Genomic DNA, 27,137 nt, shown 5'->3' with positions numbered 1-27,137 from the left:
CTCAGGGTCTCCTTACAGCAGGGAGTTTAAACCTCTCCTCAGGGACTCCTTACAGCAGGGGGTTTAAACCTCTCCTCAGGGACTCCTTACAGCAGGGGGTTTAAACCTCTCCTCAGGGACTCCCTACAGCAGGGAGTTTAAACCTCTCCTCAGGGACTCCTTACAGCAGGGGGTTTAAACCTCTCCTCAGGGACTCCCTACAGCAGGGGGTTTAAACCTCTCCTCAGGGACTCCCTACAGCAGGGGGTTTAAACCTCTCCTCAGGGACTCCTTACAGCAGGGGGGGGTTTAACCTCTCCTCAGGGACTCCTTACAGCAGGGGGGGGTTTAACCTCTCCTCAGGGACTCCCAGAGTTGACTGGGGTGTGCTAGCTCTGCAACACATGGAACGCCCGGGGGTCCCTGACAACTTGATTAAGTGGAAAACCCATTTCATGCAACAGGACAAGTATTCTCTCTTAAAACCATCTTCCTTTCTCCTGGCAAGTCCCAACACGACAGATATTCAAGTCAGACATTTTAGGTTTCGGCCCCCTCTCATTGGATTAGACACCCTTTAGGTACTACTATCCCCCCCCCTCCTCACTGGAGGGGAGGTTGGGTAAAATGGCATCCTGTTCTCTGATTAGTGCACCACTTTTGGCTACATAGGGAACTGTTTCTGTTCCAGCCATCACTCACACCGCTGGTCAATGTACTAAAAACAGCACAAGCAAACTGTTAGATTCTGTTAGAGCTGCGTAGAGTCAACACTTTTAGTCCCTCACGGCCTCCGTTGTACCCCCTGGGGGGCGCATGAAGTCTTTCCTCATTGTCCTGCGACCTCAACGTTTTCAGAGGGCCGTGAGGAGGAGAGCATTGGGGAAGAAGTACCTAGGTAGTTAGATCTACTGAAATGCTCTCGTCCTCCCCTCCCTCTGACGTGTTGAGATGGAGGCTGGGGGAGACGAGATGGAGGCTGGGGGAGACGAGATGGAGGCTAGGCAAGAGGAGATGGAGGCTAGGCAAGAGGAGGTGGAGGCTAGGCAAGAGGAGATGAGGCAAGAGGAGATGGAGGCTAGGCAAGAGGAGATGGAGGCTAGGCAAGAGGATATGGAGGCTAGGCGAGAAGAGATGGAGGCTAGGGGAGAGGAGATGGAGGCTAGGGGAGAGGAGATGGAGGCTAGGGGAGAGGAGATGGAGGCTAGGCGAGAGGAGATGGAGGCTAGGCAAGAGGAGATGGAGGCTAGGCAAGAGGAGATGGAGGCTAGGCAAGAGGAGATGGAGGCTAGGCAAGAGGAGATGGAGGCTAGGCAAGAGGAGATGGAGGCTAGGGGAGAGGAGTTGGAGGCTAGGTGTCAGGAGATGGAGGCTAGGGGAGAGGAGATGGAGGCTAGGCGTGAGGAGCTTGGGAATCCAAAGAAAGACATGATTGTATCCATGGTCTCTCAGAGCCTCGCACCATAAGACATCGCTTCAGAAGACCCCGGGGTCATATGTGCCACCATAGCTCCCCAAATGGCACCCTGTTACCTATATAGTGCACTACCTTTGACCAATGCCCATAGGGAGCCATTAGGAACACAGCACTCCGTTTCCTAAACTCAGGTTATATAATATGGCAAATCTTTTTCGTTTTTTTTTAAAGGATTTTTCCCAGTTCAGTTCATTCACTTTTGCTCTATCAGTTCCACAGCAGCGTTCAGTCTGGGGATAGTAGGAGGGGTTAGGGTACGGGGGAGGGAGGGGTTAGGGTACGGGGGAGGGAGGGGGTTAGGGTACAGGGGAGGGAGGGAGGGGTTAGGGGAGGGAGGGGTTAGGGTACGGGGGAGGGAGAGTGTAGGTAACACCAAGCGGGAAGGCCAGACAGCAGAGGGAGTGGTTATACAGGATGGAACACCAGAGTACAGTCCTCTCCTTCTCTGTCCCAGCCCAGGAAGACACTCTGATTGGCTAGTTCCTGGTTGTTGGGCAGGGTGCTCCTCAGGTAGTGGTTGACTATCTTGGAGTCCAGTCTGCTCTGGTGAGGGATGCTCTCGTAGGGTTTAGGGTCCAGGTCTAGGATGGACACGGAGTAGGTGAAGCGAGGCTTCGAAGGCTGGATCTCCAGGCTCTGGTCCAACCTGTAGGCAGTACACAGGGGAGAAGAATGAGGGTCTGCTCCGTGTAGGCAGTACACAGGGGAGAAGAATGAGGGTCTGCTCCGTGTAGGCAGTACACAGGGGAGAAGAATGAGGGTCTGCTCCGTGTAGGCAGTACACAGGGGAGAAGAATGAGGGTCTGCTCCGTGTAGGCAGTACACAGGGGAGAAGAATGAGGGTCAGTATATAGTAGTGACTGGTTAGCCTGGGAACCAGTCTGTTTGTGCTAACAGTACAAGCATTGGACTGTAGCACTACAGAGGCCAACTTGGTAGAATTCAACTAGGTCCTCACCCGTCCTCCTCCCCACAGGTTGCTATGGTGATCATGATAGAGCAGTCCTTGGCTGTCATGGCAACTCTGTACTGGTGGACCTGATGAGAAACAGCCATATTAGACAAATAAGCTTTTTTAAAACAAATCCACTTTATTAGACATTAGACTACAACCTGTGTGGGGAACAACAAGCACTAAAGCCCCAAGCAATATAATGTATATTTATGGAGCCTTGTGTAAATAATTCAGGTTTTACAGAGTTGCGTGCGTGGTAAGAAAGAAGAGGGTTCTCACCTTTCCGACAGCGTACTCGATAGAGCCGTCGTCTTCAGTCGGACACTTCTGGATCTTCTCCAGGAAGCTGTGGCTGTACGGTCCGTCGATCTGAAGGCTACTTCTACAAGCAGACAGTCAGTCAGAGGAAGAGAAAAAAACTCATCTTTTGGTATTTGTTTTCATTAGTCCCCCCCAAAAAATGTTTAAGATATATATTTATATATAACTTGGGAAGTACAGCTGGCGTTTGTATCAAAACGGGGCCAAAACCATTCAGATGCTACAGACGTTTGTGAGAAGATCGATTTTTTGGGATGTCTCATGGTCACAATAATTTAGAAGGACGGACACCCCTTCAAATTAGTGGATTCAGCTAGACAGGTGTATAAAATCAAGCACATAGCCATGCAATCTCCATAGACAAACATTGGCAGTAGAATGGCCCGTACTGAAGAGCTCACTGACTTTCAACGTGGCACCGTCATAGGATGCCACCTTTCCATCAAGTCAGTTCATCAAATTTCGGACCTACTCAAGCTGCCCCGGTCAACTGTAAGTGCTGTTATTGTGAAGTGGAAACGTCTAGGAGCAACAACGGCTCAGCCGCGAAGTGGTAGGCCACACAGGCTCACAGATTGGGACCGCCGAGTGCTGAAGCGCATAAAAACGTCTGTCCTCGGTTGCAACACTCACTACCAATTTCCAAACTGCCTCTAGAAGCAACGTCAGCACAAGAACTGTTCATCGGGAGCTTCATGAAATGGGTTTCCATGGCAGAGCAGCCGCACACAAGCATAAGATCACCATGCGCAATGCCAAACGTCGGCTGGAGTGGTGTTAAGCTCGCCGCCATTGAACTCTGGAACAGTGGAAACGCGTTCTCTGGAGTGATGAATCACGCTTCACCATCTGGCAGTCTGTCGGACAAATCTGGGTTTGGTGGATGCCAGGAGAAAGCTACCTGCCCCAATGCATAGTGCCAACTGTAAAGTTCGGTGGAGGAGGAATCATGGTCTGGGGCTTACGCCATCTAGTGGTCTACCTAGGTTATTACACTCCGTCCAGTGGTCTACCTAGGTTATTACAAGTGGTCTACCTGGGTTATTACACGTGGTCTACCTGGGTTATTACACTCCGTCCAGTGGTCTACCTGGGTTATTACACTCCGTCCAGTGGTCTACCTGGGTTATTACACTCCGTCCAGTGGTCTACCTGGGTTATTACACTCCGTCCAGTGGTCTACCTGGGTTATTACACTCCGTCCAGTGGTCTACCTGGGTTATTACACTCCGTCCAGTGGTCTACCTGGGTTATTACACTCCGTCCAGTGGTCTACCTGGGTTATTACACTCCGTCCAGTGGTCTACCTGGGTTATTACACTCCGTCCAGTGGTCTACCTAGGTTATTACACTCCGTCCAGTGGTCTACCTAGGTTATTACACTCCGTCCAGTGGTCTACCTAGGTTATTACACGCCAAATGAAACCACTGAATAACAGTATTGTGGTTCTCACCTCTCTTTAGGAAAGTCCTGTAGATGCTGCTCCACTCGTTTAAACAGGGGGTTTAACCCCTCAATGTCTAAATTATCCAACATCTGAGTCCCCAGAATTTTGTCCAGGACGCAATCTTTGGGTAGGCAGTGGTTAGCTGAAAAAAAAACAAATAATAATAATAATAATAATAAATATTGACGTTGATAAGATTTAAATATATAAAATGTAAATGTTTTAAAGGTTTTGTTTGTTTGTGTTATTCTTATGAAAGCGTCAAACTACGCTGAACATAAAAATATAACATGTAAAAGAGTTGGTCCCGTGGTTCACGATCTGAAATCAAAAATGTTCCAGACGCACAGAAAGCTTCTCTCTCTCTCTCTCTCTCTCAAATGTGTTTACAACCCTGTTAGTGAGAATTTCTCCTTTGTCAAGATAATCCATCCACCTGAAAGGTGTGGCATTATCAAGAAGCCGATTAAAAACAGCACGATCATTACACAGGTGCACCTTGTGCTGGGATCCACTAAAAATGTGCAGTTTTGCCACAGATGTCTAAAGTTTTAAGGGAGCGTGTAATTGGCATGCTGACTGCAGGAATGTCCACCAGAGCTGCTGCCAGAGAATTTAATGTTAATTTCTCTACCATAAGCCGCCTCCAATGTAGTTTTTAGAGAATTTGGCAGTACGTCCAACCGGCCTCACAACCAATCAAGACCACGTGTATGGTGTCGTGTGGGCGAGCGGTTTGCTGACGTCAACGTTGTGAACAAAGTGCCCCATGGTGGCGATCCGGTTTATGGTACGGACGGACATAAATCTACGGACACTTTTAAAAAGGTATCTGTGACCACCAGATGTATATCTGTAATCCCGTGTGAAAAATCTAGGAAATCCAGGGTCCTAATTAATTTATTTAAATTGACCGATTTCCTTATATGAACTGTCACACGGTAACATCTTGGAAATCGTTGCACGTTGCGTTTATATTTTGGTAACACATTCAATAAAATTAAGCAATAAGGCACGAAGGGGGTGTGGTATATGACCAATATACCACGGCTAGGGGCTGTTCTTAAACACGACGCAACACAGAGTGCCTGGATACATCCCTTAGCTGTGGTATATTGGTCATATCCCAGAAAACCCCCATGGTGCCTTATTGCTATCATAAACTGGTTACCAGCGTAATTAGAGAAGAAGAAAAAATAATGTTGTGGTATACGGTCTGATATACCACGGCTGTCAGCCAAATCAGCATTCAGGGCTCGAACCACCCGGTTTATAATGCTGTATAGCTTGTTATAAAGCATGCATGAGCCTTTTTTTAAATTCTCCACGCCAAGTATCCCTGTCTCTCACTGTTGCGTAGCAGGTCCCGGTGCAGGAGGCTGGCCTCACACCTCACTCTGCCCTCAGACAGGTGAGTCTTCCTGGGGTCCCAGGAGCTCAACAGGGCACTCACGATCACCTGGATCAACTCATTCAGAACCACCTGGGGGTTTAAACAGAAAGTTAGAGGAAAGGAGGACAGAACATTAAGATGTCTCAAACAGTCTGTTCCCTATATAGTGCACTACTTTTGACCAGGGCCCAGAGGGAATAGGGTACCATTTGACCAGGGCCCATAGGGAATAGGGTTCGATTTGACCAGGGCCCCAGAGGGAATAGGGTACCATTTGACTAGGGCCCAGAGGGAATAGGGTACCATTTGACCAGGGCCCAGAGGGAATAGGGTTCCATTTGACCAGGGCCCAGAGGGAATAGGGTACCATTTGACCAGGGCCCAGAGGGAATAGGGTTCCATTTGACCAGGGCCCAGAGGGAATAGGGTACCATTTGACCAGGGCCCAGAGGGAATAGGGTTCCATTTGACCAGGGCCCATAGGGAATAGGGTACCAGGGCCCAGAGGAAATAGGGTTCCATTTGACCAGGGCCCAGAGGGAATAGGGTACCATTTGACCAGGGCCCATAGGGAATAGGGTTCCATTTGACCAGGGCCCAGAGGGAATAGGGTACCATTTGACCAGGGCCCAGAGCGAATAGGGTGCCAGGGCCCAGAGGAAATAGGGTTCCATTTGACCAGGGCCCAGAGGGAATAGGGTACCATTTGACCAGGGCCCAGAGGGAATAGGGTTCCATTTGACCAGGGCCCAGAGGGAATAGGGTACCATTTGACCAGGGCCCAGAGGGAATAGGGTTCCATTTGACCAGGGCCCAGAGGGAATAGGGTTCCATTTGACCAGGGCCCAGAGGGAATAGGGTACCATTTGACCAGGGCCCAGAGGGAATAGGGTTCCATTTGACCAGGGCCCAGAGGGAATAGGGTTCCATTTGACCAGGGCCCAGAGGGAATAGGGTTCCATTTGACCAGGGCCCAGAGGGAATAGGATTCCATTTGACCAGGCCCAGAGGGAATAGGGTACCATTTGACCAGAGCCCAGAGGGAATAGGGTTCCATTTGACCAGGGCCCAGAGGGAATAGGGTTCCATTTGACCAGGGCCCAGAGGGAATAGGGTACCAGGGCCCAGAGGAAATAGGGTTCCATTTGACCAGGGCCCAGAGGGAATAGGGTACCATTTGACCAGGGCCCATAGGGAATAGGGTTCCATTTGACCAGGGCCCAGAGGGAATAGGGTACCATTTGACCAGGGCCCAGAGGGAATAGGGTACCAGGGCCCAGAACGAATAGGGTTCCATTTGACCAGGGCCCAGAGGGAATAGGGTACCATTTGACCAGGGCCCAGATGGAATAGGGGGCCATTTGACCAGGGCCCAGATGGAATAGGGGGCCATTTGACCAGGGCCCAGATGGAATAGGGGGCCATTTGACCAGGGCCCAGAGGGAATAGGGTTCCATTTGACCAGGGCCCAGAGGGAATAGGGTACCATTTGACCAGGGCCCAGAGGGAATAGGGTTCCATTTGACCAGGGCCCAGAGGGAATAGGGTTCCATTTGACCAGGGCCCAGAGGGAATAGGGTACCATTTGACCAGGGCCCAGAGGGAATAGGGTTCCATTTGACCAGGGCCCAGAGGGAATAGGGTTCCATTTGACCAGGGCCCAGAGGGAATAGGGTTCCATTTGACCAGGGCCCAGAGGGAATAGGATTCCATTTGACCAGGCCCAGAGGGAATAGGGTACCATTTGACCAGAGCCCAGAGGGAATAGGGTTCCATTTGACCAGGGCCCAGAGGGAATAGGGTTCCATTTGACCAGGGCCCAGAGGGAATAGGGTACCAGGGCCCAGAGGAAATAGGGTTCCATTTGACCAGGGCCCAGAGGGAATAGGGTACCATTTGACCAGGGCCCATAGGGAATAGGGTTCCATTTGACCAGGGCCCAGAGGGAATAGGGTACCATTTGACCAGGGCCCAGAGGGAATAGGGTACCAGGGCCCAGATGGAATAGGGGGCCATTTGACCAGGGCCCAGATGGAATAGGGGGCCATTTGACCAGGGCCCAGATGGAATAGGGGGCCATTTGACCAGGGCCCAGATGGAATAGGGGGCCATTTGACCAGGGCCCAGAGGAAATAGGGTTCCATTTGACCAGGGCCCAGAGGGAATAGGGTACCATTTGACCAGGGCCCATAGGGAATAGGGTTCCATTTGACCAGGGCCCAGAGGGAATAGGGTACCAGGGCCCAGAGGAAATAGGGTTCCATTTGACCAGGGCCCAGAGGGAATAGGGTACCATTTGACCAGGGCCCAGAGGGAATAGGGTTCCATTTGACCAGGGCCCAGAGGGAATAGGGTACCATTTGACCAGGGCCCAGAGGGAATAGGGTTCCATTTGACCAGGGCCCAGAGGGAATAGGGTTCCATTTGACCAGGGCCCAGAGGGAATAGGGTACCATTTGACCAGGGCCCAGAGGGAATAGGGTTCCATTTGACCAGGGCCCAGAGGGAATAGGGTTCCATTTGACCAGGGCCCAGAGGGAATAGGGTTCCATTTGACCAGGGCCCAGAGGGAATAGGATTCCATTTGACCAGGCCCAGAGGGAATAGGGTACCATTTGACCAGAGCCCAGAGGGAATAGGGTTCCATTTGACCAGGGCCCAGAGGGAATAGGGTTCCATTTGACCAGGGCCCAGAGGGAATAGGGTACCAGGGCCCAGAGGAAATAGGGTTCCATTTGACCAGGGCCCAGAGGGAATAGGGTACCATTTGACCAGGGCCCATAGGGAATAGGGTTCCATTTGACCAGGGCCCAGAGGGAATAGGGTACCATTTGACCAGGGCCCAGAGGGAATAGGGTACCAGGGCCCAGAACGAATAGGGTTCCATTTGACCAGGGCCCAGAGGGAATAGGGTACCATTTGACCAGGGCCCAGATGGAATAGGGGGCCATTTGACCAGGGCCCAGATGGAATAGGGGGCCATTTGACCAGGGCCCAGATGGAATAGGGGGCCATTTGACCAGGGCCCAGAGGGAATAGGGTTCCATTTGACCAGGGCCCAGAGGGAATAGGGTACCATTTGACCAGGGCCCAGAGGGAATAGGGTTCCATTTGACCAGGGCCCAGAGGGAATAGGGTTCCATTTGACCAGGGCCCAGAGGGAATAGGGTACCATTTGACCAGGGCCCAGAGGGAATAGGGTTCCATTTGACCAGGGCCCAGAGGGAATAGGGTTCCATTTGACCAGGGCCCAGAGGGAATAGGGTTCCATTTGACCAGGGCCCAGAGGGAATAGGATTCCATTTGACCAGGCCCAGAGGGAATAGGGTACCATTTGACCAGAGCCCAGAGGGAATAGGGTTCCATTTGACCAGGGCACAGAGGGAATAGGGTTCCATTTGACCAGGGCCCAGAGGGAATAGGGTACCAGGGCCCAGAGGAAATAGGGTTCCATTTGACCAGGGCCCAGAGGGAATAGGGTACCATTTGACCAGGGCCCATAGGGAATAGGGTTCCATTTGACCAGGGCCCAGAGGGAATAGGGTACCATTTGACCAGGGCCCAGAGGGAATAGGGTACCAGGGCCCAGATGGAATAGGGGGCCATTTGACCAGGGCCCAGATGGAATAGGGGGCCATTTGACCAGGGCCCAGATGGAATAGGGGGCCATTTGACCAGGGCCCAGATGGAATAGGGGGCCATTTGACCAGGGCCCAGAGGAAATAGGGTTCCATTTGACCAGGGCCCAGAGGGAATAGGGTACCATTTGACCAGGGCCCATAGGGAATAGGGTTCCATTTGACCAGGGCCCAGAGGGAATAGGGTACCATTTGACCAGGGCCCAGAGGGAATAGGGTACCAGGGCCCAGAACGAATAGGGTTCCATTTGACCAGGGCCCAGAGGGAATAGGGTACCATTTGACCAGGGCCCAGATGGAATAGGGGGCCATTTGACCAGGGCCCAGATGGAATAGGGGGCCATTTGACCAGGGCCCAGATGGAATAGGGGGCCATTTGACCAGGGCCCAGAGGGAATAGGGTTCCATTTGACCAGGGCCCAGAGGGAATAGGGTACCATTTGACCAGGGCCCAGAGGGAATAGGGTTCCATTTGACCAGGGCCCAGAGGGAATAGGGTTCCATTTGACCAGGGCCCAGAGGGAATAGGGTACCATTTGACCAGGGCCCAGAGGGAATAGGGTTCCATTTGACCAGGGCCCAGAGGGAATAGGGTTCCATTTGACCAGGGCCCAGAGGGAATAGGGTTCCATTTGACCAGGGCCCAGAGGGAATAGGATTCCATTTGACCAGGCCCAGAGGGAATAGGGTACCATTTGACCAGAGCCCAGAGGGAATAGGGTTCCATTTGACCAGGGCCCAGAGGGAATAGGGTTCCATTTGACCAGGGCCCAGAGGGAATAGGGTACCAGGGCCCAGAGGAAATAGGGTTCCATTTGACCAGGGCCCAGAGGGAATAGGGTACCATTTGACCAGGGCCCATAGGGAATAGGGTTCCATTTGACCAGGGCCCAGAGGGAATAGGGTACCATTTGACCAGGGCCCAGAGGGAATAGGGTACCAGGGCCCAGATGGAATAGGGGGCCATTTGACCAGGGCCCAGATGGAATAGGGGGCCATTTGACCAGGGCCCAGATGGAATAGGGGGCCATTTGACCAGGGCCCAGATGGAATAGGGGGCCATTTGACCAGGGCCCATAGGGTTGAGAAGTCAGAATCCTCACCAATCAATTAACATTTTAAATCAGCAGTAGTCATTGTGTTACAGTAACCCGGCAGAGAGCTTTACAGTAACCCAGCGTCGGCCCCAGAGAGCTTTACAGTAACCCGGCGTCGACCCCAGAGAGCAAGCAGAAGCACAGTGACCAGGAAGCAGACACTGAGGAGAGGCTGTACAGGGCCATTAAAACAGAAAGAGACAGGATACATTCCAAATGTAGGGCTGACCCCATTTTAATTGTTTGATAGGCAGTTGGTAGACCAAGATTCTTTAGTGGAGCAGTCACAAATAGATAATTTTTTTCGTGGCTCACAAGGATTCTGATTCACAGCGGTCTCAGTGGTCATTGAATGGGCCCGCAGGGATGCCCCGGTCTCAGTGGACTAATCCATTGAATGGGCCCGCAGGGATGCCCCGGTCTCAGTGGACTAATCCATTGAATGGGCTCGCAGGGATGCCCCGGTCTCAGTGGTCATTGAATGGGCCCGCAGGGATGCCCCGGTCTCAGTGGACTAATCCATTGAATGGGCCCGCAGGGATGCCCCGGTCTCAGTGGACTAATCCATTGAATGGGCTCGCAGGGATGCCCCGGTCTCAGTGGACTAATCCATTGAATGGGCCCGCAGGGATGCCCCGGTCTCAGTGGACTAATCCATTGAATGGGCCCGCAGGGATGCCCCGGTCTCAGTGGTCATTGAATGGGCCCGCAGGGATGCCCCGGTCTCAGTGGACTAATCCATTGAATGGGCCCGCAGGGATGCCCCGGTCTCAGTGGACTAATCCATTGAATGGGCTCGCAGGGATGCCCCGGTCTCAGTGGTCATTGAATGGGCTCGCAGGGATGCCCCGGTCTCAGTGGACTAATCCATTGAATGGGCCCGCAGGGATGCCCCGGTCTCAGTGGTCATTGAATGGGCTCGCAGGGATGCCCCGGTCTCAGTGGACTAATCCATTGAATGGGCTCGCAGGGATGCCCAGGTCTCAGTGGACTAATCCATTGAATGGGCCCGCAGGGATGCCCCGGTCTCAGTGGACTAATCCATTGAATGGGCTCGCAGGAATGCCCCGGTCTCAGTGGTCATTGAATGGGCTCGCAGGGATGCCCCGGTCTCAGTGGACTAATCCATTGAATGGGCCCGCAGGGATGCCCCGGTCTCAGTGGTCATTGAATGGGCCTGCAGGGATGCCCCGGTCTCAGTGGACTAATCCACTGAATGGGCCCGCAGGGATGTCCCGGTCTCAGTGGTCATTGAATGGGCCCGCAGGGATGCCCCGGTCTCAGTGGTCATTGAATGGGCTCGCAGGGATGCCCCGGTCTCAGTGGTCAATGAATGGGCCCGCAGGGATGCCCCGGTCTCAGTGGACTAATCCATTGAATGGGCCCGCAGGGATGCCCCGGTCTCAGTGGACTAATCCATTGAATGGGCTCGCAGGGATGCCCCGGTCTCAGTGGTCATTGAATGGACTCGCAGGGATGCCCCGGTCTCAGTGGACTAATCCATTGAATGGTCCCGCAGGGATGCCCCGGTCTCAGTGGACTAATCCATTGAATGGGCCCGCAGGGATGCCCCGGTCTCAGTGGTCATTGAATGGGCTCGCAGGGATGCCCCGGTCTCAGTGGACTAATCCATTGAATGGGCTCGCAGGGATGCCCCGGTCTCAGTGGACTAATCCATTGAATGGGCCCGCAGGGATGCCCCGGTCTCAGTGGACTAATCCATTGAATGGGCTCGCAGGGATGCCCCGGTCTCAGTGGTCATTGAATGGGCTCGCAGGGATGCCCCGGTCTCAGTGGACTAATCCATTGAATGGGCCCGCAGGGATGCCCCGGTCTCAGTGGTCATTGAATGGGCCCGCAGGGATGCCCCGGTCTCAGTGGACTAATCCATTGAATGGGCCCGCAGGGATGTCCCGGTCTCAGTGGTCATTGAATGGGCCCGCAGGGATGCCCCGGTCTCAGTGGTCATTGAATGGGCTCGCAGGGATGCCCCGGTCTCAGTGGTCAATGAATGGGCCCGCAGGGATGCCCCGGTCTCAGTGGTCATAGAATGGGCCCGCAGGGATGCCCCGGTCTCAGTGGACTAATCCATTGAATGGGCCCGCAGGGATGCCCCGGTCTCAGTGGTCAATGAATGGGCCCGCAGGGATGCCCCGGTCTCAGTGGTCATTGAATGGGCCCGCAGGGATGCCCCGGTCTCAGTGGTCATTGAATGGGCTCGCAGGGATGCCCCGGTCTCAGTGGTCATTGAATGGGCCCGCAGGGATGTCCCGGTCTCAGTGGTCATTGAATGGGCCCGCAGGGATGCCCCGGTCTCAGTGGTCAATGAATGGGCCCGCAGGGATGCCCCGGTCTCAGTGGTCAATGAATGGGCCCGCAGGGATGCCCCGGTCTCAGTGGTCAATGAATGGGCCCGCAGGGATGCCCCGGTCTCAGTGGTCAATGAATGGGCCCGCAGGGATGCCCCGGTCTCAGTGGTCAATGAATGGGCCCGCAGGGATGCCCCGGTCTCAGTGGACTAATCCATTGAATGGGCCCGCAGGGATGCCCCGGTCTCAGTGGACTAATCCATTGAATGGGCCCGCAGGGATGCCCTGGTCCAACAATGGGAGTGTGCTAAAAATGCACTTCCTCCGTCTCGCCATTTTGGGCGTATTCATTGTTTTCCCTTTAAAATTGATAGTGTCTACCAATTCCCCATTACACATTAATCACCAGTAGTATTCTACATTTACCGCTAATTAACCTTCCTTTCTAATCTACAACGTTTGGTTACAGTCATATCTGTTAATGCATTCAATACTATTAGTCGTTTACCGTTGTCCTTGTCGGAGTGGGCGCGTTGTTTGCAGAGCTCACAACCTACGCTAGTTCTGGTTTATTTAATTCCATTTATTCATCGTCAATGTTGAGTAAGGACACGCTTCTAGAAGTCTATAGGCTACCTGGCCTGCAATGCAAATGTAGTCATGTCTGATCGCATTTCTGATTGGCTTAACTTCACCTCAAAACAGCAAGGAAACAAAGTGTCTTTAGAGTCCGTTGCGAATGACCGCTCCCTCCCTTTATCCAGCTCCCTCCCCCCCTTTATCCAGCTCCCCCCCTTTATCCAGCTCCCCCCCCTTTATCCAGCTCCCTCCCCCCCTTTATCCAGCTCCCCCCCCCCCCCCTTTATCCAGCTCCCCCTTTTATCCAGCTCCCTCCCCCCCTTTATCCAGCTCCCCCCCTTTATCCAGCTCCCCCCCTTTATCCAGCCCCCCCCCCTGTATCCAGCTCCCCCCCCTGTATCCAGCTCCCCCCCCCTTTATCCAGCCCCCCCCCTTTATCCAGCTCCCCCCCCTTTATCCAGCTCTCCCCCCCCTTTATCCAGCTCCCTCCCCCTTTATCCAGCTCCCTCCCCCTTTATCCAGCTCCCTCCCCCTTTATCCAGCTCCCCCCCTTTATCCAGCTCCTCCCCCCCTTTATCCAGCCCCCCCCCCTTTATCCAGCTCCTCCCCCCCTTTATCCAGCCCCCCCCCCTTTATCCAGCTCCCCCCCCCTTTATCCAGCTCCTCCCCCCTTTATCCAGCCCCCCCCTCCTTTATCCAGCCCCCCCTTTATCCAGCTCCTCCCCCCCTTTATCCAGCCCGCCCCCCCTTTATCCAGCCCCCCCCCTTTATCCAGCTCCACCCCCCCCCCTTTATCCAGCTCCCCCCCCCCCCTTTATCCAGCTCCCCCCCCCCTTTATCCAGCTCCCTCCCCCTTTATCCAGCTCCCTCCCCCTTTATCCAGCTCCCCCCCCTTTATCCAGCTCCTCCCCCCCTTTATCCAGCCCCCCCCCCTTTATCCAGCCCCCCCCCTTTATCCAGCTCCCCCCCCCCCCTTTATCCAGCTCCCCCCCCCCTTTATCCAGCTCCCTCCCCCTTTATCCAGCTCCCTCCCCCTTTATCCAGCTCCCCCCCCTTTATCCAGCTCCTCCCCCCCTTTATCCAGCCCCCCCCCCTTTATCCAGCCCCCCCCCCTTTATCCAGCTCCCCCCCCTTTATCCAGCTCCTCCCCCCTTTATCCAGCTCCTCCCCCCCTTTATCCAGCCCCTCCCCCCCTTTATCCAGCCCCCCCTCCTTTATCCAGCCCCCCCTTTATCCAGCTCCTCCCCCCTTTATCCAGCCCCCCCCCCCTTTATCCAGCCCCCCCCTTAATCCAGCCCCCCCTTAATCCAGCTCCCCCCCCATCCAGCTCCCCCCCCATTCAGCTCCCCCCCCCCCTTTATCCAGCTCCCCCCCCCCTTTATCCAGCTCCCCCCCCCCTTTATCCAGCTCCCCCCCCCTTTATCCAGCTCCCCCCCCTTTATCCAGCTCCCCCCCCCTTTATCCAGCTCCCCCCCCTTTATCCAGCTCCTCCCCCCCTTTATCCAGCCCCCCCCCCCTTTATCCAGCTCCTCCCCCCCTTTATCCAGCCCCCCCCTTTATCCAGCTCCCCCCCCCTTTATCCAGCTCCTCCCCCCCTTTATCCAGCCCCTCCCCCCCTTTATCCAGCCCCCCCCCTCCTTTATCCAGCCCCCCCTTTATCCAGCTCCTCCCCCCCTTTATCCAGCCCCCCCCCCCTTTATCCAGCCCCCCCCCTTAATCCAGCCCCCCCTTAATCCAGCTCCCCCCCCCCCTTTATCCAGCTCCCCCCCTATCCAGCTCCCCCCCCATCCAGCTCCCCCCCCCCCTTTATCCAGCTCCCCCCCCTTTATCCAGCTCCCCCCCCTTTATCCAGCTCCCCCCCCCCCCTTTATCCAGCTCCCCCCCCCTTTATCCAGCTCCCCCCCCCCTTTATCCAGCTCCCCCCCCCCTTTATCCAGCTCCCCCCCCCTTTATCCAGCTCCCCCCCTTTATCCAGCCCCCCCCCCTTTATCCAGCCCCCCCCCCTTATCCAGCCCCCCCCCCCCCTTTATCCAGCCTCCCCCCCCCCTTATCCAGCCTCCCCCCCCCCTTATCCAGCCTCCCCCCCCCCTTATCCAGCTCCCCCCCCCCTTTATCCAGCTCCCCCCCCCTTATCCAGCTCCCCCCCCCCCTTATCCAGCTCCCCCCCCCCTTATCCAGCTCCCCCCCCCCTTATCCAGCTCCCCCCCCCCTTATCCAGCTCCCCCCCTTTATCCAGCTCCCCCCCTTTATCCAGCTCCCCCCCTTTATCCAGCTCCCCCCCTTTATCCAGCTCCCCCCCCCTTATCCAGCTCCCCCCCCTTTATCCAGCTCCCCCCCCCCTTTATCCAGCTCCCCCCCCCCTTTATCCAGCTCCCCCCCCCTTTATCCAGCTCCCCCCCCCTTTATCCAGCTCCCCCCCCTTTATCCAGCTCCCCCCCTTTACTTATAGATTTGTATTATTTAGATGTAGATTGAATTTAGGATAACAACATGACAACGACTGCGATAACCTATCATAAATGAAAATGAAAACTGTTCCACCAAAATGTGCAAAAATGAAGATCAGAACTGGCACGCAGGTCGGTGGAAATGGTCAAATAAATTGCCGCTCCAAATGGAAAGTCGACCCCCCCCCCCCTCCCCTCCCGGTGTAGCCTATTGTCTGCAACTTCGAGATCGTAACGGCAGAATCTGGGAAGGCCAACACCAAGAGAGAGGGGTCAAAAAAACAGGCCATCTTGATGTCTGACTCCCTCGAGTCTTGTGTGTGCGCGCGCGTCTTAATTACTTAAACCAAACAGCGTGCTTAAAGCATCAGACAAGCCCGTTACAGAAAGTTGATTTTATTTTTTAAAAACACACAGGGTGTATCCATATATGGGGAAAAAATACACGTTTAAACATTTCGACCAACGAAGAAAAGACTACTCTCGGTCGACCAAGATTTTATTTTATGTCGGGGACAGCCCTACCCAAATTGCACCCTATTCCCTATGTCAGGGGTATTCAACTCTGACCCTACGAGGGACGGAGACTGCTGGTTTTCTGTTCTACCTGATCATTAAATTGGACCCACCTGGTGTCCCCAGGTCTAAAAATCAGTCCCTGATTTCAGAGGGGACCAATGAAAACGCTGTGGATCTGGCTTTGAGCTTCCAGAGTTGAGTTCGAGAGCCCCCTCAGGGCTTTGGTCAATAGTAGTGCACTATACAGGGTGTCATTTAGGATGCAGAATATAATGTGGATACCAACCTTACTGGACTGGTGTCCGTTCATAAGGCTGCCACTAGGGAGGAAGTATGGCCGTAGATGCTGAGCCAATTCATCCAGGTCCTGTAACACGTCAGCATCATCCTTACAGCTGTAGATACACTCTCCACCCTGGATAGAGACAGACAGGATAGAGACAGACAGGAGAGAGACAGCTGTCTGGGTTAATAAACCTGACAGCTATAGATCCAGCCTGGATAGAGACAGACCGGATAGAGACAGCCTGGATAGAGACAGACCGGATAGAGACAGACCGGATAGAGACAGCTGTCTGGGTTAATAAACCTGACAGCTATAGATCCAGCCTGGATAGAGACAGGTTTAATAACCCTGACAGCTATAGATCCAGCCTGGATAGAGACAGGTTTCATAACCCTGACAGCTATAGATCCAGTCTGGATAGAGACAGACAGGTTTCATAACCCTGACAGCTATAGATCCAGCCTGGATAGAGACAGGTTTAATAACCCTGACAGCTATAGATCCAGTCTGGATAGAGACAGACAGGTTTAATAACCCTGACAGCTATAGATCCAGTCTGGATAGAGACAGAAAGGTTTCATAACCCTGACAGCTATAGATCCAGCCTGGATAGAGACAGGTTTCATAACCCTGACAGCTATAGATCCAGTCTGGATAGAGACAGACAGGTTTCATAACCCTGACAGCTATAGATCCAGCCTGGATAGAGACAGGTTTAATAACCCTGACAGCTATAGATCCAGTCTGGATAGAGACAGACAGGTTTAATAACCCTGACAGCTATAGATCCAGTCTGGATAGAGACAGAAAGGTTTCATAACCCTGACAGCTATAGATCCAGCCTGGATAGAGACAGGTTTAATAACCCTGACAGCTATAGATCCAGCCTGGATAGAGACAGGTTTAATAACCCTGACAGCTATAGATCCAGCCTGGATAGAGACAGACAGGTTTAATAACCCTGACAGCTATAGATCCAGCCTGGATAGAGACAGACAGGTTTCATAACCCTGACAGCTATAGATCCAGTCTGGATAGAGACAGACAGGTTTAATAACCCTGACAGCTATAGATCCAGTCTGGATAGAGACAGACAGGTTTAATAACCCTGACAGCTATAGATCCAGTCTGGATAGAGACAGACAGGTTTAATAACCCTGACAGCTATAGATCCAGTCTGGATAGAGACAGACAGGTTTAATAACCCTGACAGCTATAGATCCAGCCTGGATAGAGACAGGTTTAATAACCCTGACAGCTATAGATCCAGCCTGGATAGAGACAGACAGGTTTAATAACCCTGACAGCTATAGATCCAGTCTGGATAGAGACAGACAGGTTTAATAACCCTGACAGCTATAGATCCAGTCTGGATAGAGACAGACAGGTTTCATAACCCTGACAGCTATAGATCCAGTCTGGATAGAGACAGACAGGTTTAATAACCCTGACAGCTATAGATCCAGCCTGGATAGAGACAGGTTTAATAACCCTGACAGCTATAGATCCAGTCTGGATAGAGACAGAAAGGTTTCATAACCCTGACAGCTATAGATCCAGCCTGGATAGAGACAGGTTTCATAACCCTGACAGCTATAGATCCAGTCTGGATAGAGACAGACAGGTTTCATAACCCTGACAGCTATAGATCCAGCCTGGATAGAGACAGGTTTCATAACCCTGACAGCTATAGATCCAGTCTGGATAGAGACAGGTTTAATAACCCTGACAGCTATAAATCCAGCCTGGATAGAGACAGACAGGTTTCATAACCCTGACAGCTATAGATCCAGTCTGGATAGAGACAGACAGGTTTCATAACCCTGACAGCTATAGATCCAGCCTGGATAGAGACAGGTTTCATAACCCTGACAGCTATAGATCCAGTCTGGATAGAGACAGGTTTAATAACCCTGACAGCTATAGATCCAGCCTGGATAGAGACAGGTTTCATAACCCTGACAGCTATAGATCCAGTCTGGATAGAGACAGACAGGTTTCATAACCCTGACAGCTATAGATCCAGCCTGGATAGAGACAGACAGGTTTCATAACCCTGACAGCTATAGATCCAGTCTGGATAGAGACAGACAGGTTTCATAACCCTGACAGCTATAGATCCAGCCTGGATAGAGACAGGTTTCATAACCCTGACAGCTATAGATCCAGTCTGGATAGAGACAGGTTTAATAACCCTGACAGCTATAGATCCAGCCTGGATAGAGACAGACAGGTTTAATAACCCTGACAGCTATAGATCCAGCCTGGATAGAGACAGACAGGTTTAATAACCCTGACAGCTATAGATCCAGCCTGGATAGAGACAGGTTTAATAACCCTGACAGCTATAGATCCAGCCTGGATAGAGACAGGTTTAATAACCCTGACAGCTATAGATCCAGCCTGGATAGAGACAGGTTTAATAACCCTGACAGCTATAGATCCAGTCTGGATAGAGACAGACAGGTTTAATAACCCTGACAGCTATAGATCCAGTCTGGATAGAGACAGGTTTAATAACCCTGACAGCTATAGATCCAGCCTGGATAGAGACAGACAGGTTTAATAACCCTGACAGCTATAGATCCAGCCTGGATAGAGACAGACAGGTTTAATAACCCTGACAGCTATAGATCCAGCCTGGATAGAGACAGGTTTAATAACCCTGACAGCTATAGATCCAGCCTGGATAGAGACAGGTTTAATAACCCTGACAGCTATAGATCCAGCCTGGATAGAGACAGGTTTAATAACCCTGACAGCTATAGATCCAGTCTGGATAGAGACAGACAGGTTTAATAACCCTGACAGCTATAGATCCAGTCTGGATAGAGACAGGTTTAATAACCCTGACAGCTATAGATCCAGTCTGGATAGAGACAGACAGGTTTAATAACCCTGACAGCTATAGATCCAGTCTGGATAGAGACAGGTTTAATAACCCTGACAGCTATAGATCCAGCCTGGATAGAGACAGACAGGTTTAATAACCCTGACAGCTATAGATCCAGCCTGGATAGAGACAGACAGGTTTAATAACCCTGACAGCTATAGATCCAGCCTGGATAGAGACAGACAGGTTTAATAACCCTGACAGCTATAGATCCAGCCTGGATAGAGACAGACAGGTTTAATAACCCTGACAGCTATAGATCCAGCCTGGATAGAGACAGACAGGTTTAATAACCCTGACAGCTATAGATCCAGCCTGGATAGAGACAGACAGGTTTAATAACCCTGACAGCTATAGATCCAGTCTGGATAGAGACAGACAGGTTTAATAACCCTGACAGCTATAGATCCAGCCTGGATAGAGACAGACAGGTTTCATAACCCTGACAGCTATAGATCCAGTCTGGATAGAGACAGACAGGTTTAATAACCCTGACAGCTATAGATCCAGTCTGGATAGAGACAGACAGGTTTAATAACCCTGACAGCTATAGATCCAGCCTGGATAGAGACAGACAGGTTTAATAACCCTGACAGCTATAGATCCAGTCTGGATAGAGACAGACAGGTTTAATAACCCTGACAGCTATAGATCCAGCCTGGATAGAGACAGACAGGTTTAATAACCCTGACAGCTATAGATCCAGCCTGGATAGAGACAGACAGGTTTAATAACCCTGACAGCTATAGATCCAGTCTGGATAGAGACAGAAAGGTTTAATAACCCTGACAGCTATAGATCCAGTCTGGATAGAGACAGACAGGTTTAATAACCCTGACAGCTATAGATCCAGCCTGGATAGAGACAGACAGGTTTAATAACCCTGACAGCTATAGATCCAGTCTGGATAGAGACAGACAGGTTTAATAACCCTGACAGCTATAGATCCAGTCTGGATAGAGACAGACAGGTTTCATAACCCTGACAGCTATAGATCCAGCCTGGATAGAGACAGACAGGTTTAATAACCCTGACAGCTATAGATCCAGTCTGGATAGAGACAGGTTTAATAACCCTGACAGCTATAGATCCAGCCTGGATAGAGACAGACAGGTTTAATAACCCTGACAGCTATAGATCCAGCCTGGATAGAGACAGACAGGTTTAATAACCCTGACAGCTATAGATCCAGTCTGGATAGAGACAGAAAGGTTTCATAACCCTGACAGCTATAGATCCAGTCTGGATAGAGACAGACAGGTTTAATAACCCTGACAGCTATAGATCCAGTCTGGATAGAGACAGACAGGTTTAATAACCCTGACAGCTATAGATCCAGTCTGGATAGAGACAGACAGGTTTAATAACCCTGACAGCTATAGATCCAGCCTGGATAGAGACAGACAGGTTTAATAACCCTGACAGCTATAGATCCAGTCTGGATAGAGACAGACAGGTTTAATAACCCTGACAGCTATAGATCCAGTCTGGATAGAGACAGACAGGTTTAATAACCCTGACAGCTATAGATCCAGTCTGGATAGAGACAGACAGGTTTAATAACCCTGACAGCTATAGATCCAGCCTGGATAGAGACAGGTTTAATAACCCTGACAGCTATAGATCCAGTCTGGATAGAGACAGACAGGTTTAATAACCCTGACAGCTATAGATCCAGCCTGGATAGAGACAGACAGGTTTAATAACCCTGACAGCTATAGATCCAGTCTGGATAGAGACAGACAGGTTTAATAACCCTGACAGCTATAGATCCAGTCTGGATAGAGACAGACAGGTTTAATAACCCTGACAGCTATAGATCCAGCCTGGATAGAGACAGACAGGTTTAATAACCCTGACAGCTATAGATCCAGTCTGGATAGAGACAGACAGGTTTAATAACCCTGACAGCTATAGATCCAGTCTGGATAGAGACAGGTTTAATAACCCTGACAGCTATAGATCCAGTCTGGATAGAGACAGGTTTAATAACCCTGACAGCTATAGATCCAGCCTGGATAGAGACAGACAGGTTTAATAACCCTGACAGCTATAGATCCAGCCTGGATAGAGACAGACAGGTTTAATAACCCTGACAGCTATAGATCCAGTCTGGATAGAGACAGAAAGGTTTCATAACCCTGACAGCTATAGATCCAGTCTGGATAGAGACAGACAGGTTTAATAACCCTGACAGCTATAGATCCAGTCTGGATAGAGACAGACAGGTTTAATAACCCTGACAGCTATAGATCCAGTCTGGATAGAGACAGACAGGTTTAATAACCCTGACAGCTATAGATCCAGCCTGGATAGAGACAGAAAGGTTTCATAACCCTGACAGCTATAGATCCAGCCTGGATAGAGACAGGTAGGTTTAATAACCCTGACAGCTATAGATCCAGCCTGGATAGAGACAGGTTTAATAACCCTGACAGCTATAGATCCAGTCTGGATAGAGACAGGTTTAATAACCCTGACAGCTATAGATCCAGCCTGGATAGAGACAGACAGGTTTAATAACCCTGACAGCTATAGATCCAGCCTGGATAGAGACAGACAGGTTTAATAACCCTGACAGCTATAGATCCAGCCTGGATAGAGACAGACAGGTTTCATAACCCTGACAGCTATAGATCCAGCCTGGATAGAGACAGACAGGTTTCATAACCCTGACAGCTATAGATCCAGCCTGGATAGAGACAGGTTTAATAACCCTGACAGCTATAGATCCAGTCTGGATAGAGACAGACAGGTTTAATAACCCTGACAGCTATAGATCCAGCCTGGATAGAGACAGGTTTAATAACCCTGACAGCTATAGATCCAGTCTGGATAGAGACAGACAGGTTTAATAACCCTGACAGCTATAGATCCAGCCTGGATAGAGACAGACAGGTTTAATAACCCTGACAGCTATAGATCCAGTCTGGATAGAGACAGACAGGTTTAATAACCCTGACAGCTATAGATCCAGTCTGGATAGAGACAGACAGGTTTAATAACCCTGACAGCTATAGATCCAGTCTGGATAGAGACAGACAGGTTTAATAACCCTGACAGCTATAGATCCAGCCTGGATAGAGACAGGTTTAATAACCCTGACAGCTATAGATCCAGCCTGGATAGAGACAGACAGGTTTAATAACCCTGACAGCTATAGATCCAGCCTGGATAGAGACAGACAGGTTTCATAACCCTGACAGCTATAGATCCAGCCTGGATAGAGACAGACAGGTTTAATAACCCTGACAGCTATAGATCCAGTCTGGATAGAGACAGACAGGTTTAATAACCCTGACAGCTATAGATCCAGCCTGGATAGAGACAGGTTTAATAACCCTGACAGCTATAGATCCAGTCTGGATAGAGACAGACAGGTTTAATAACCCTGACAGCTATAGATCCAGTCTGGATAGAGACAGGTTTCATAACCCTGACAGCTATAGATCCAGCCTGGATAGAGACAGGTTTAATAACCCTGACAGCTATAGATCCAGCCTGGATAGAGACAGACAGGTTTAATAACCCTGACAGCTATAGATCCAGTCTGGATAGAGACAGACAGGTTTAATAACCCTGACAGCTATAGATCCAGCCTGGATAGAGACAGACAGGTTTAATAACCCTGACAGCTATAGATCCAGCCTGGATAGAGACAGGTTTAATAACCCTGACAGCTATAGATCCAGTCTGGATAGAGACAGACAGGTTTAATAACCCTGACAGCTATAGATCCAGTCTGGATAGAGACAGACAGGTTTAATAACCCTGACAGCTATAGATCCAGCCTGGATAGAGACAGACAGGTTTAATAACCCTGACAGCTATAGATCCAGCCTGGATAGAGACAGACAGGTTTCATAACCCTGACAGCTATAGATCCAGCCTGGATAGAGACAGACAGGTTTAATAACCCTGACAGCTATAGATCCAGCCTGGATAGAGACAGACAGGTTTAATAACCCTGACAGCTATAGATCCAGCCTGGATAGAGACAGACAGGTTTAATAACCCTGACAGCTATAGATCCAGCCTGGATAGAGACAGACAGGTTTAATAACCCTGACAGCTATAGATCCAGTCTGGATAGAGACAGACAGGTTTAATAACCCTGACAGCTATAGATCCAGCCTGGATAGAGACAGACAGGTTTAATAACCCTGACAGCTATAGATCCAGTCTGGATAGAGACAGACAGGTTTAATAACCCTGACAGCTATAGATCCAGCCTGGATAGAGACAGACAGGTTTAATAACCCTGACAGCTATAGATCCAGCCTGGATAGAGACAGACAGGTTTAATAACCCTGACAGCTATAGATCCAGCCTGGATAGAGACAGACAGGTTTAATAACCCTGACAGCTATAGATCCAGTCTGGATAGAGACAGACAGGTTTAATAACCCTGACAGCTATAGATCCAGCCTGGATAGAGACAGACAGGTTTAATAACCCTGACAGCTATAGATCCAGTCTGGATAGAGACAGACAGGTTTAATAACCCTGACAGCTATAGATCCAGCCTGGATAGAGACAGACAGGTTTAATAACCCTGACAGCTATAGATCCAGCCTGGATAGAGACAGACAGGTTTAATAACCCTGACAGCTATAGATCCAGCCTGGATAGAGACAGGTTTAATAACCCTGACAGCTATAGATCCAGCCTGGATAGAGACAGACAGGTTTAATAACCCTGACAGCTATAGATCCAGCCTGGATAGAGACAGACAGGTTTAATAACCCTGACAGCTATAGATCCAGCCTGGATAGAGACAGACAGGTTTAATAACCCTGACAGCTATAGATCCAGCCTGGATAGAGACAGACAGGTTTAATAACCCTGACAGCTATAGATCCAGCCTGGATAGAGACAGACAGGTTTAATAACCCTGACAGCTATAGATCCAGCCTGGATAGAGACAGACAGGTTTAATAACCCTGACAGCTATAGATCCAGCCTGGATAGAGACAGACAGGTTTAATAACCCTGACAGCTATAGATCCAGCCTGGATAGAGACAGACAGGTTTAATAACCCTGACAGCTATAGATCCAGCCTGGATAGAGACAGACAGGTTTAATAACCCTGACAGCTATAGATCCAGCCTGGATAGAGACAGACAGGTTTAATAACCCTGACAGCTATAGATCCAGCCTGGATAGAGACAGGTTTAATAACCCTGACAGCTATAGATCCAGCCTGGATAGAGACAGACAGGTTTAATAACCCTGACAGCTATAGATCCAGTCTGGATAGAGACAGACAGGTTTAATAACCCTGACAGCTATAGATCCAGTCTGGATAGAGACAGACAGGTTTAATAACCCTGACAGCTATAGATCCAGCCTGGATAGAGACAGACAGGTTTAATAACCCTGACAGCTATAGATCCAGCCTGGATAGAGACAGACAGGTTTAATAACCCTGACAGCTATAGATCCAGTCTGGATAGAGACAGACAGGTTTAATAACCCTGACAGCTATAGATCCAGTCTGGATAGAGACAGACAGGTTTAATAACCCTGACAGCTATAGATCCAGCCTGGATAGAGACAGACAGGTTTAATAACCCTGACAGCTATAGATCCAGCCTGGATAGAGACAGACAGGTTTAATAACCCTGACAGCTATAGATCCAGTCTGGATAGAGACAGGTTTAATAACCCTGACAGCTATAGATCCAGTCTGGATAGAGACAGACAGGTTTAATAACCCTGACAGCTATAGATCCAGTCTGGATAGAGACAGACAGGTTTAATAACCCTGACAGCTATAGATCCAGCCTGGATAGAGACAGACAGGTTTAATAACCCTGACAGCTATAGATCCAGTCTGGATAGAGACAGAAAGGTTTAATAACCCTGACAGCTATAGATCCAGCCTGGATAGAGACAGACAGGTTTAATAACCCTGACAGCTATAGATCCAGTCTGGATAGAGACAGGTTTAATAACCCTGACAGCTATAGATCCAGCCTGGATAGAGACAGACAGGTTTAATAACCCTGACAGCTATAGATCCAGCCTGGATAGAGACAGACAGGTTTAATAACCCTGACAGCTATAGATCCAGCCTGGATAGAGACAGGTTTAATAACCCTGACAGCTATAGATCCAGTCTGGATAGAGACAGACAGGTTTAATAACCCTGACAGCTATAGATCCAGTCTGGATAGAGACAGACAGGTTTAATAACCCTGACAGCTATAGATCCAGCCTGGATAGAGACAGACAGGTTTAATAACCCTGACAGCTATAGATCCAGCCTGGATAGAGACAGACAGGTTTAATAACCCTGACAGCTATAGATCCAGCCTGGATAGAGACAGACAGGTTTAATAACCCTGACAGCTATAGATCCAGTCTGGATAGAGACAGACAGGTTTAATAACCCTGACAGCTATAGATCCAGTCTGGATAGAGACAGGTTTAATAACCCTGACAGCTATAGATCCAGCCTGGATAGAGACAGAAAGGTTTCATAACCCTGACAGCTATAGATCCAGCCTGGATAGAGACAGACAGGTTTAATAACCCTGACAGCTATAGATCCAGTCTGGATAGAGACAGACAGGTTTAATAACCCTGACAGCTATAGATCCAGCCTGGATAGAGACAGACAGGTTTAATAACCCTGACAGCTATAGATCCAGTCTGGATAGAGACAGACAGGTTTAATAACCCTGACAGCTATAGATCCAGTCTGGATAGAGACAGACAGGTTTAATAACCCTGACAGCTTTAGATCCAGCCTGGATAGAGACAGACAGGTTTAATAACCCTGACAGCTATAGATCCAGCCTGGATAGAGACAGACAGGTTTAATAACCCTGACAGCTATAGATCCAGCCTGGATAGAGACAGGTTTAATAACCCTGACAGCTATAGATCCAGCCTGGATAGAGACAGGTTTAATAACCCTGACAGCTATAGATCCAGCCTGGATAGAGACAGACAGGTTTAATAACCCTGACAGCTATAGATCCAGCCTGGATAGAGACAGACAGGTTTAATAACCCTGACAGCTATAGATCCAGCCTGGATAGAGACAGACAGGTTTAATAACCCTGACAGCTATAGATCCAGCCTGGATAGAGACAGACAGGTTTAATAACCCTGACAGCTATAGATCCAGCCTGGATAGAGACAGGTTTAATAACCCTGACAGCTATAGATCCAGCCTGGATAGAGACAGACAGGTTTAATAACCCTGACAGCTATAGATCCAGTCTGGATAGAGACAGACAGGTTTAATAACCCTGACAGCTATAGATCCAGCCTGGATAGAGACAGGTTTCATAACCCTGACAGCTATAGATCCAGTCTGGATAGAGACAGACAGGTTTAATAACCCTGACAGCTATAGATCCAGCCTGGATAGAGACAGACAGGTTTAATAACCCTGACAGCTATAGATCCAGCCTGGATAGAGACAGACAGGTTTAATAACCCTGACAGCTATAGATCCAGCCTGGATAGAGACAGACAGGTTTAATAACCCTGACAGCTATAGATCCAGCCTGGATAGAGACAGACAGGTTTAATAACCCTGACAGCTATAGATCCAGTCTGGATAGAGACAGACAGGTTTAATAACCCTGACAGCTATAGATCCAGCCTGGATAGAGACAGACAGGTTTAATAACCCTGACAGCTATAGATCCAGCCTGGATAGAGACAGGTTTAATAACCCTGACAGCTATAGATCCAGCCTGGATAGAGACAGACAGGTTTAATAACCCTGACAGCTATAGATCCAGCCTGGATAGAGACAGACAGGTTTAATAACCCT

The 27,137-nt window shown here is 50.4% G+C and overlaps 1 protein-coding gene across 1 annotated transcript in view; it reads right to left on the bottom strand.

Moving 5' to 3' along the window:
- Nucleotides 1-1,239: 1,239 nt before the first annotated feature.
- ippk (inositol 1,3,4,5,6-pentakisphosphate 2-kinase) overlaps nucleotides 1,240-27,137 on the bottom strand; it is a 40,627-nt gene continuing 14,729 nt past the window's right edge. The window contains exons 9-14 of the mRNA XM_036984287.1: nucleotides 16,449-16,577; nucleotides 5,531-5,663; nucleotides 4,187-4,322; nucleotides 2,691-2,793; nucleotides 2,415-2,494; nucleotides 1,240-2,102 (exon numbers count right to left, since the gene is read on the bottom strand). Of these exons, the coding sequence (XP_036840182.1) occupies nucleotides 1,862-2,102; nucleotides 2,415-2,494; nucleotides 2,691-2,793; nucleotides 4,187-4,322; nucleotides 5,531-5,663; nucleotides 16,449-16,577 (822 nt within the window). The 3' untranslated portion in view covers nucleotides 1,240-1,861. The remainder of the gene's footprint in view (nucleotides 2,103-2,414; nucleotides 2,495-2,690; nucleotides 2,794-4,186; nucleotides 4,323-5,530; nucleotides 5,664-16,448; nucleotides 16,578-27,137) is intronic.

The sequence above is a fragment of the Oncorhynchus mykiss genome, chromosome 7 (genome assembly GCF_013265735.2).
Source record: "Oncorhynchus mykiss isolate Arlee chromosome 7, USDA_OmykA_1.1, whole genome shotgun sequence".
Classification (NCBI taxonomy): domain Eukaryota; kingdom Metazoa; phylum Chordata; class Actinopteri; order Salmoniformes; family Salmonidae; genus Oncorhynchus; species Oncorhynchus mykiss.
Note: the sequence above shows the minus strand (reverse complement) of the source record. Positions and strands in the feature narration are given on the sequence as shown.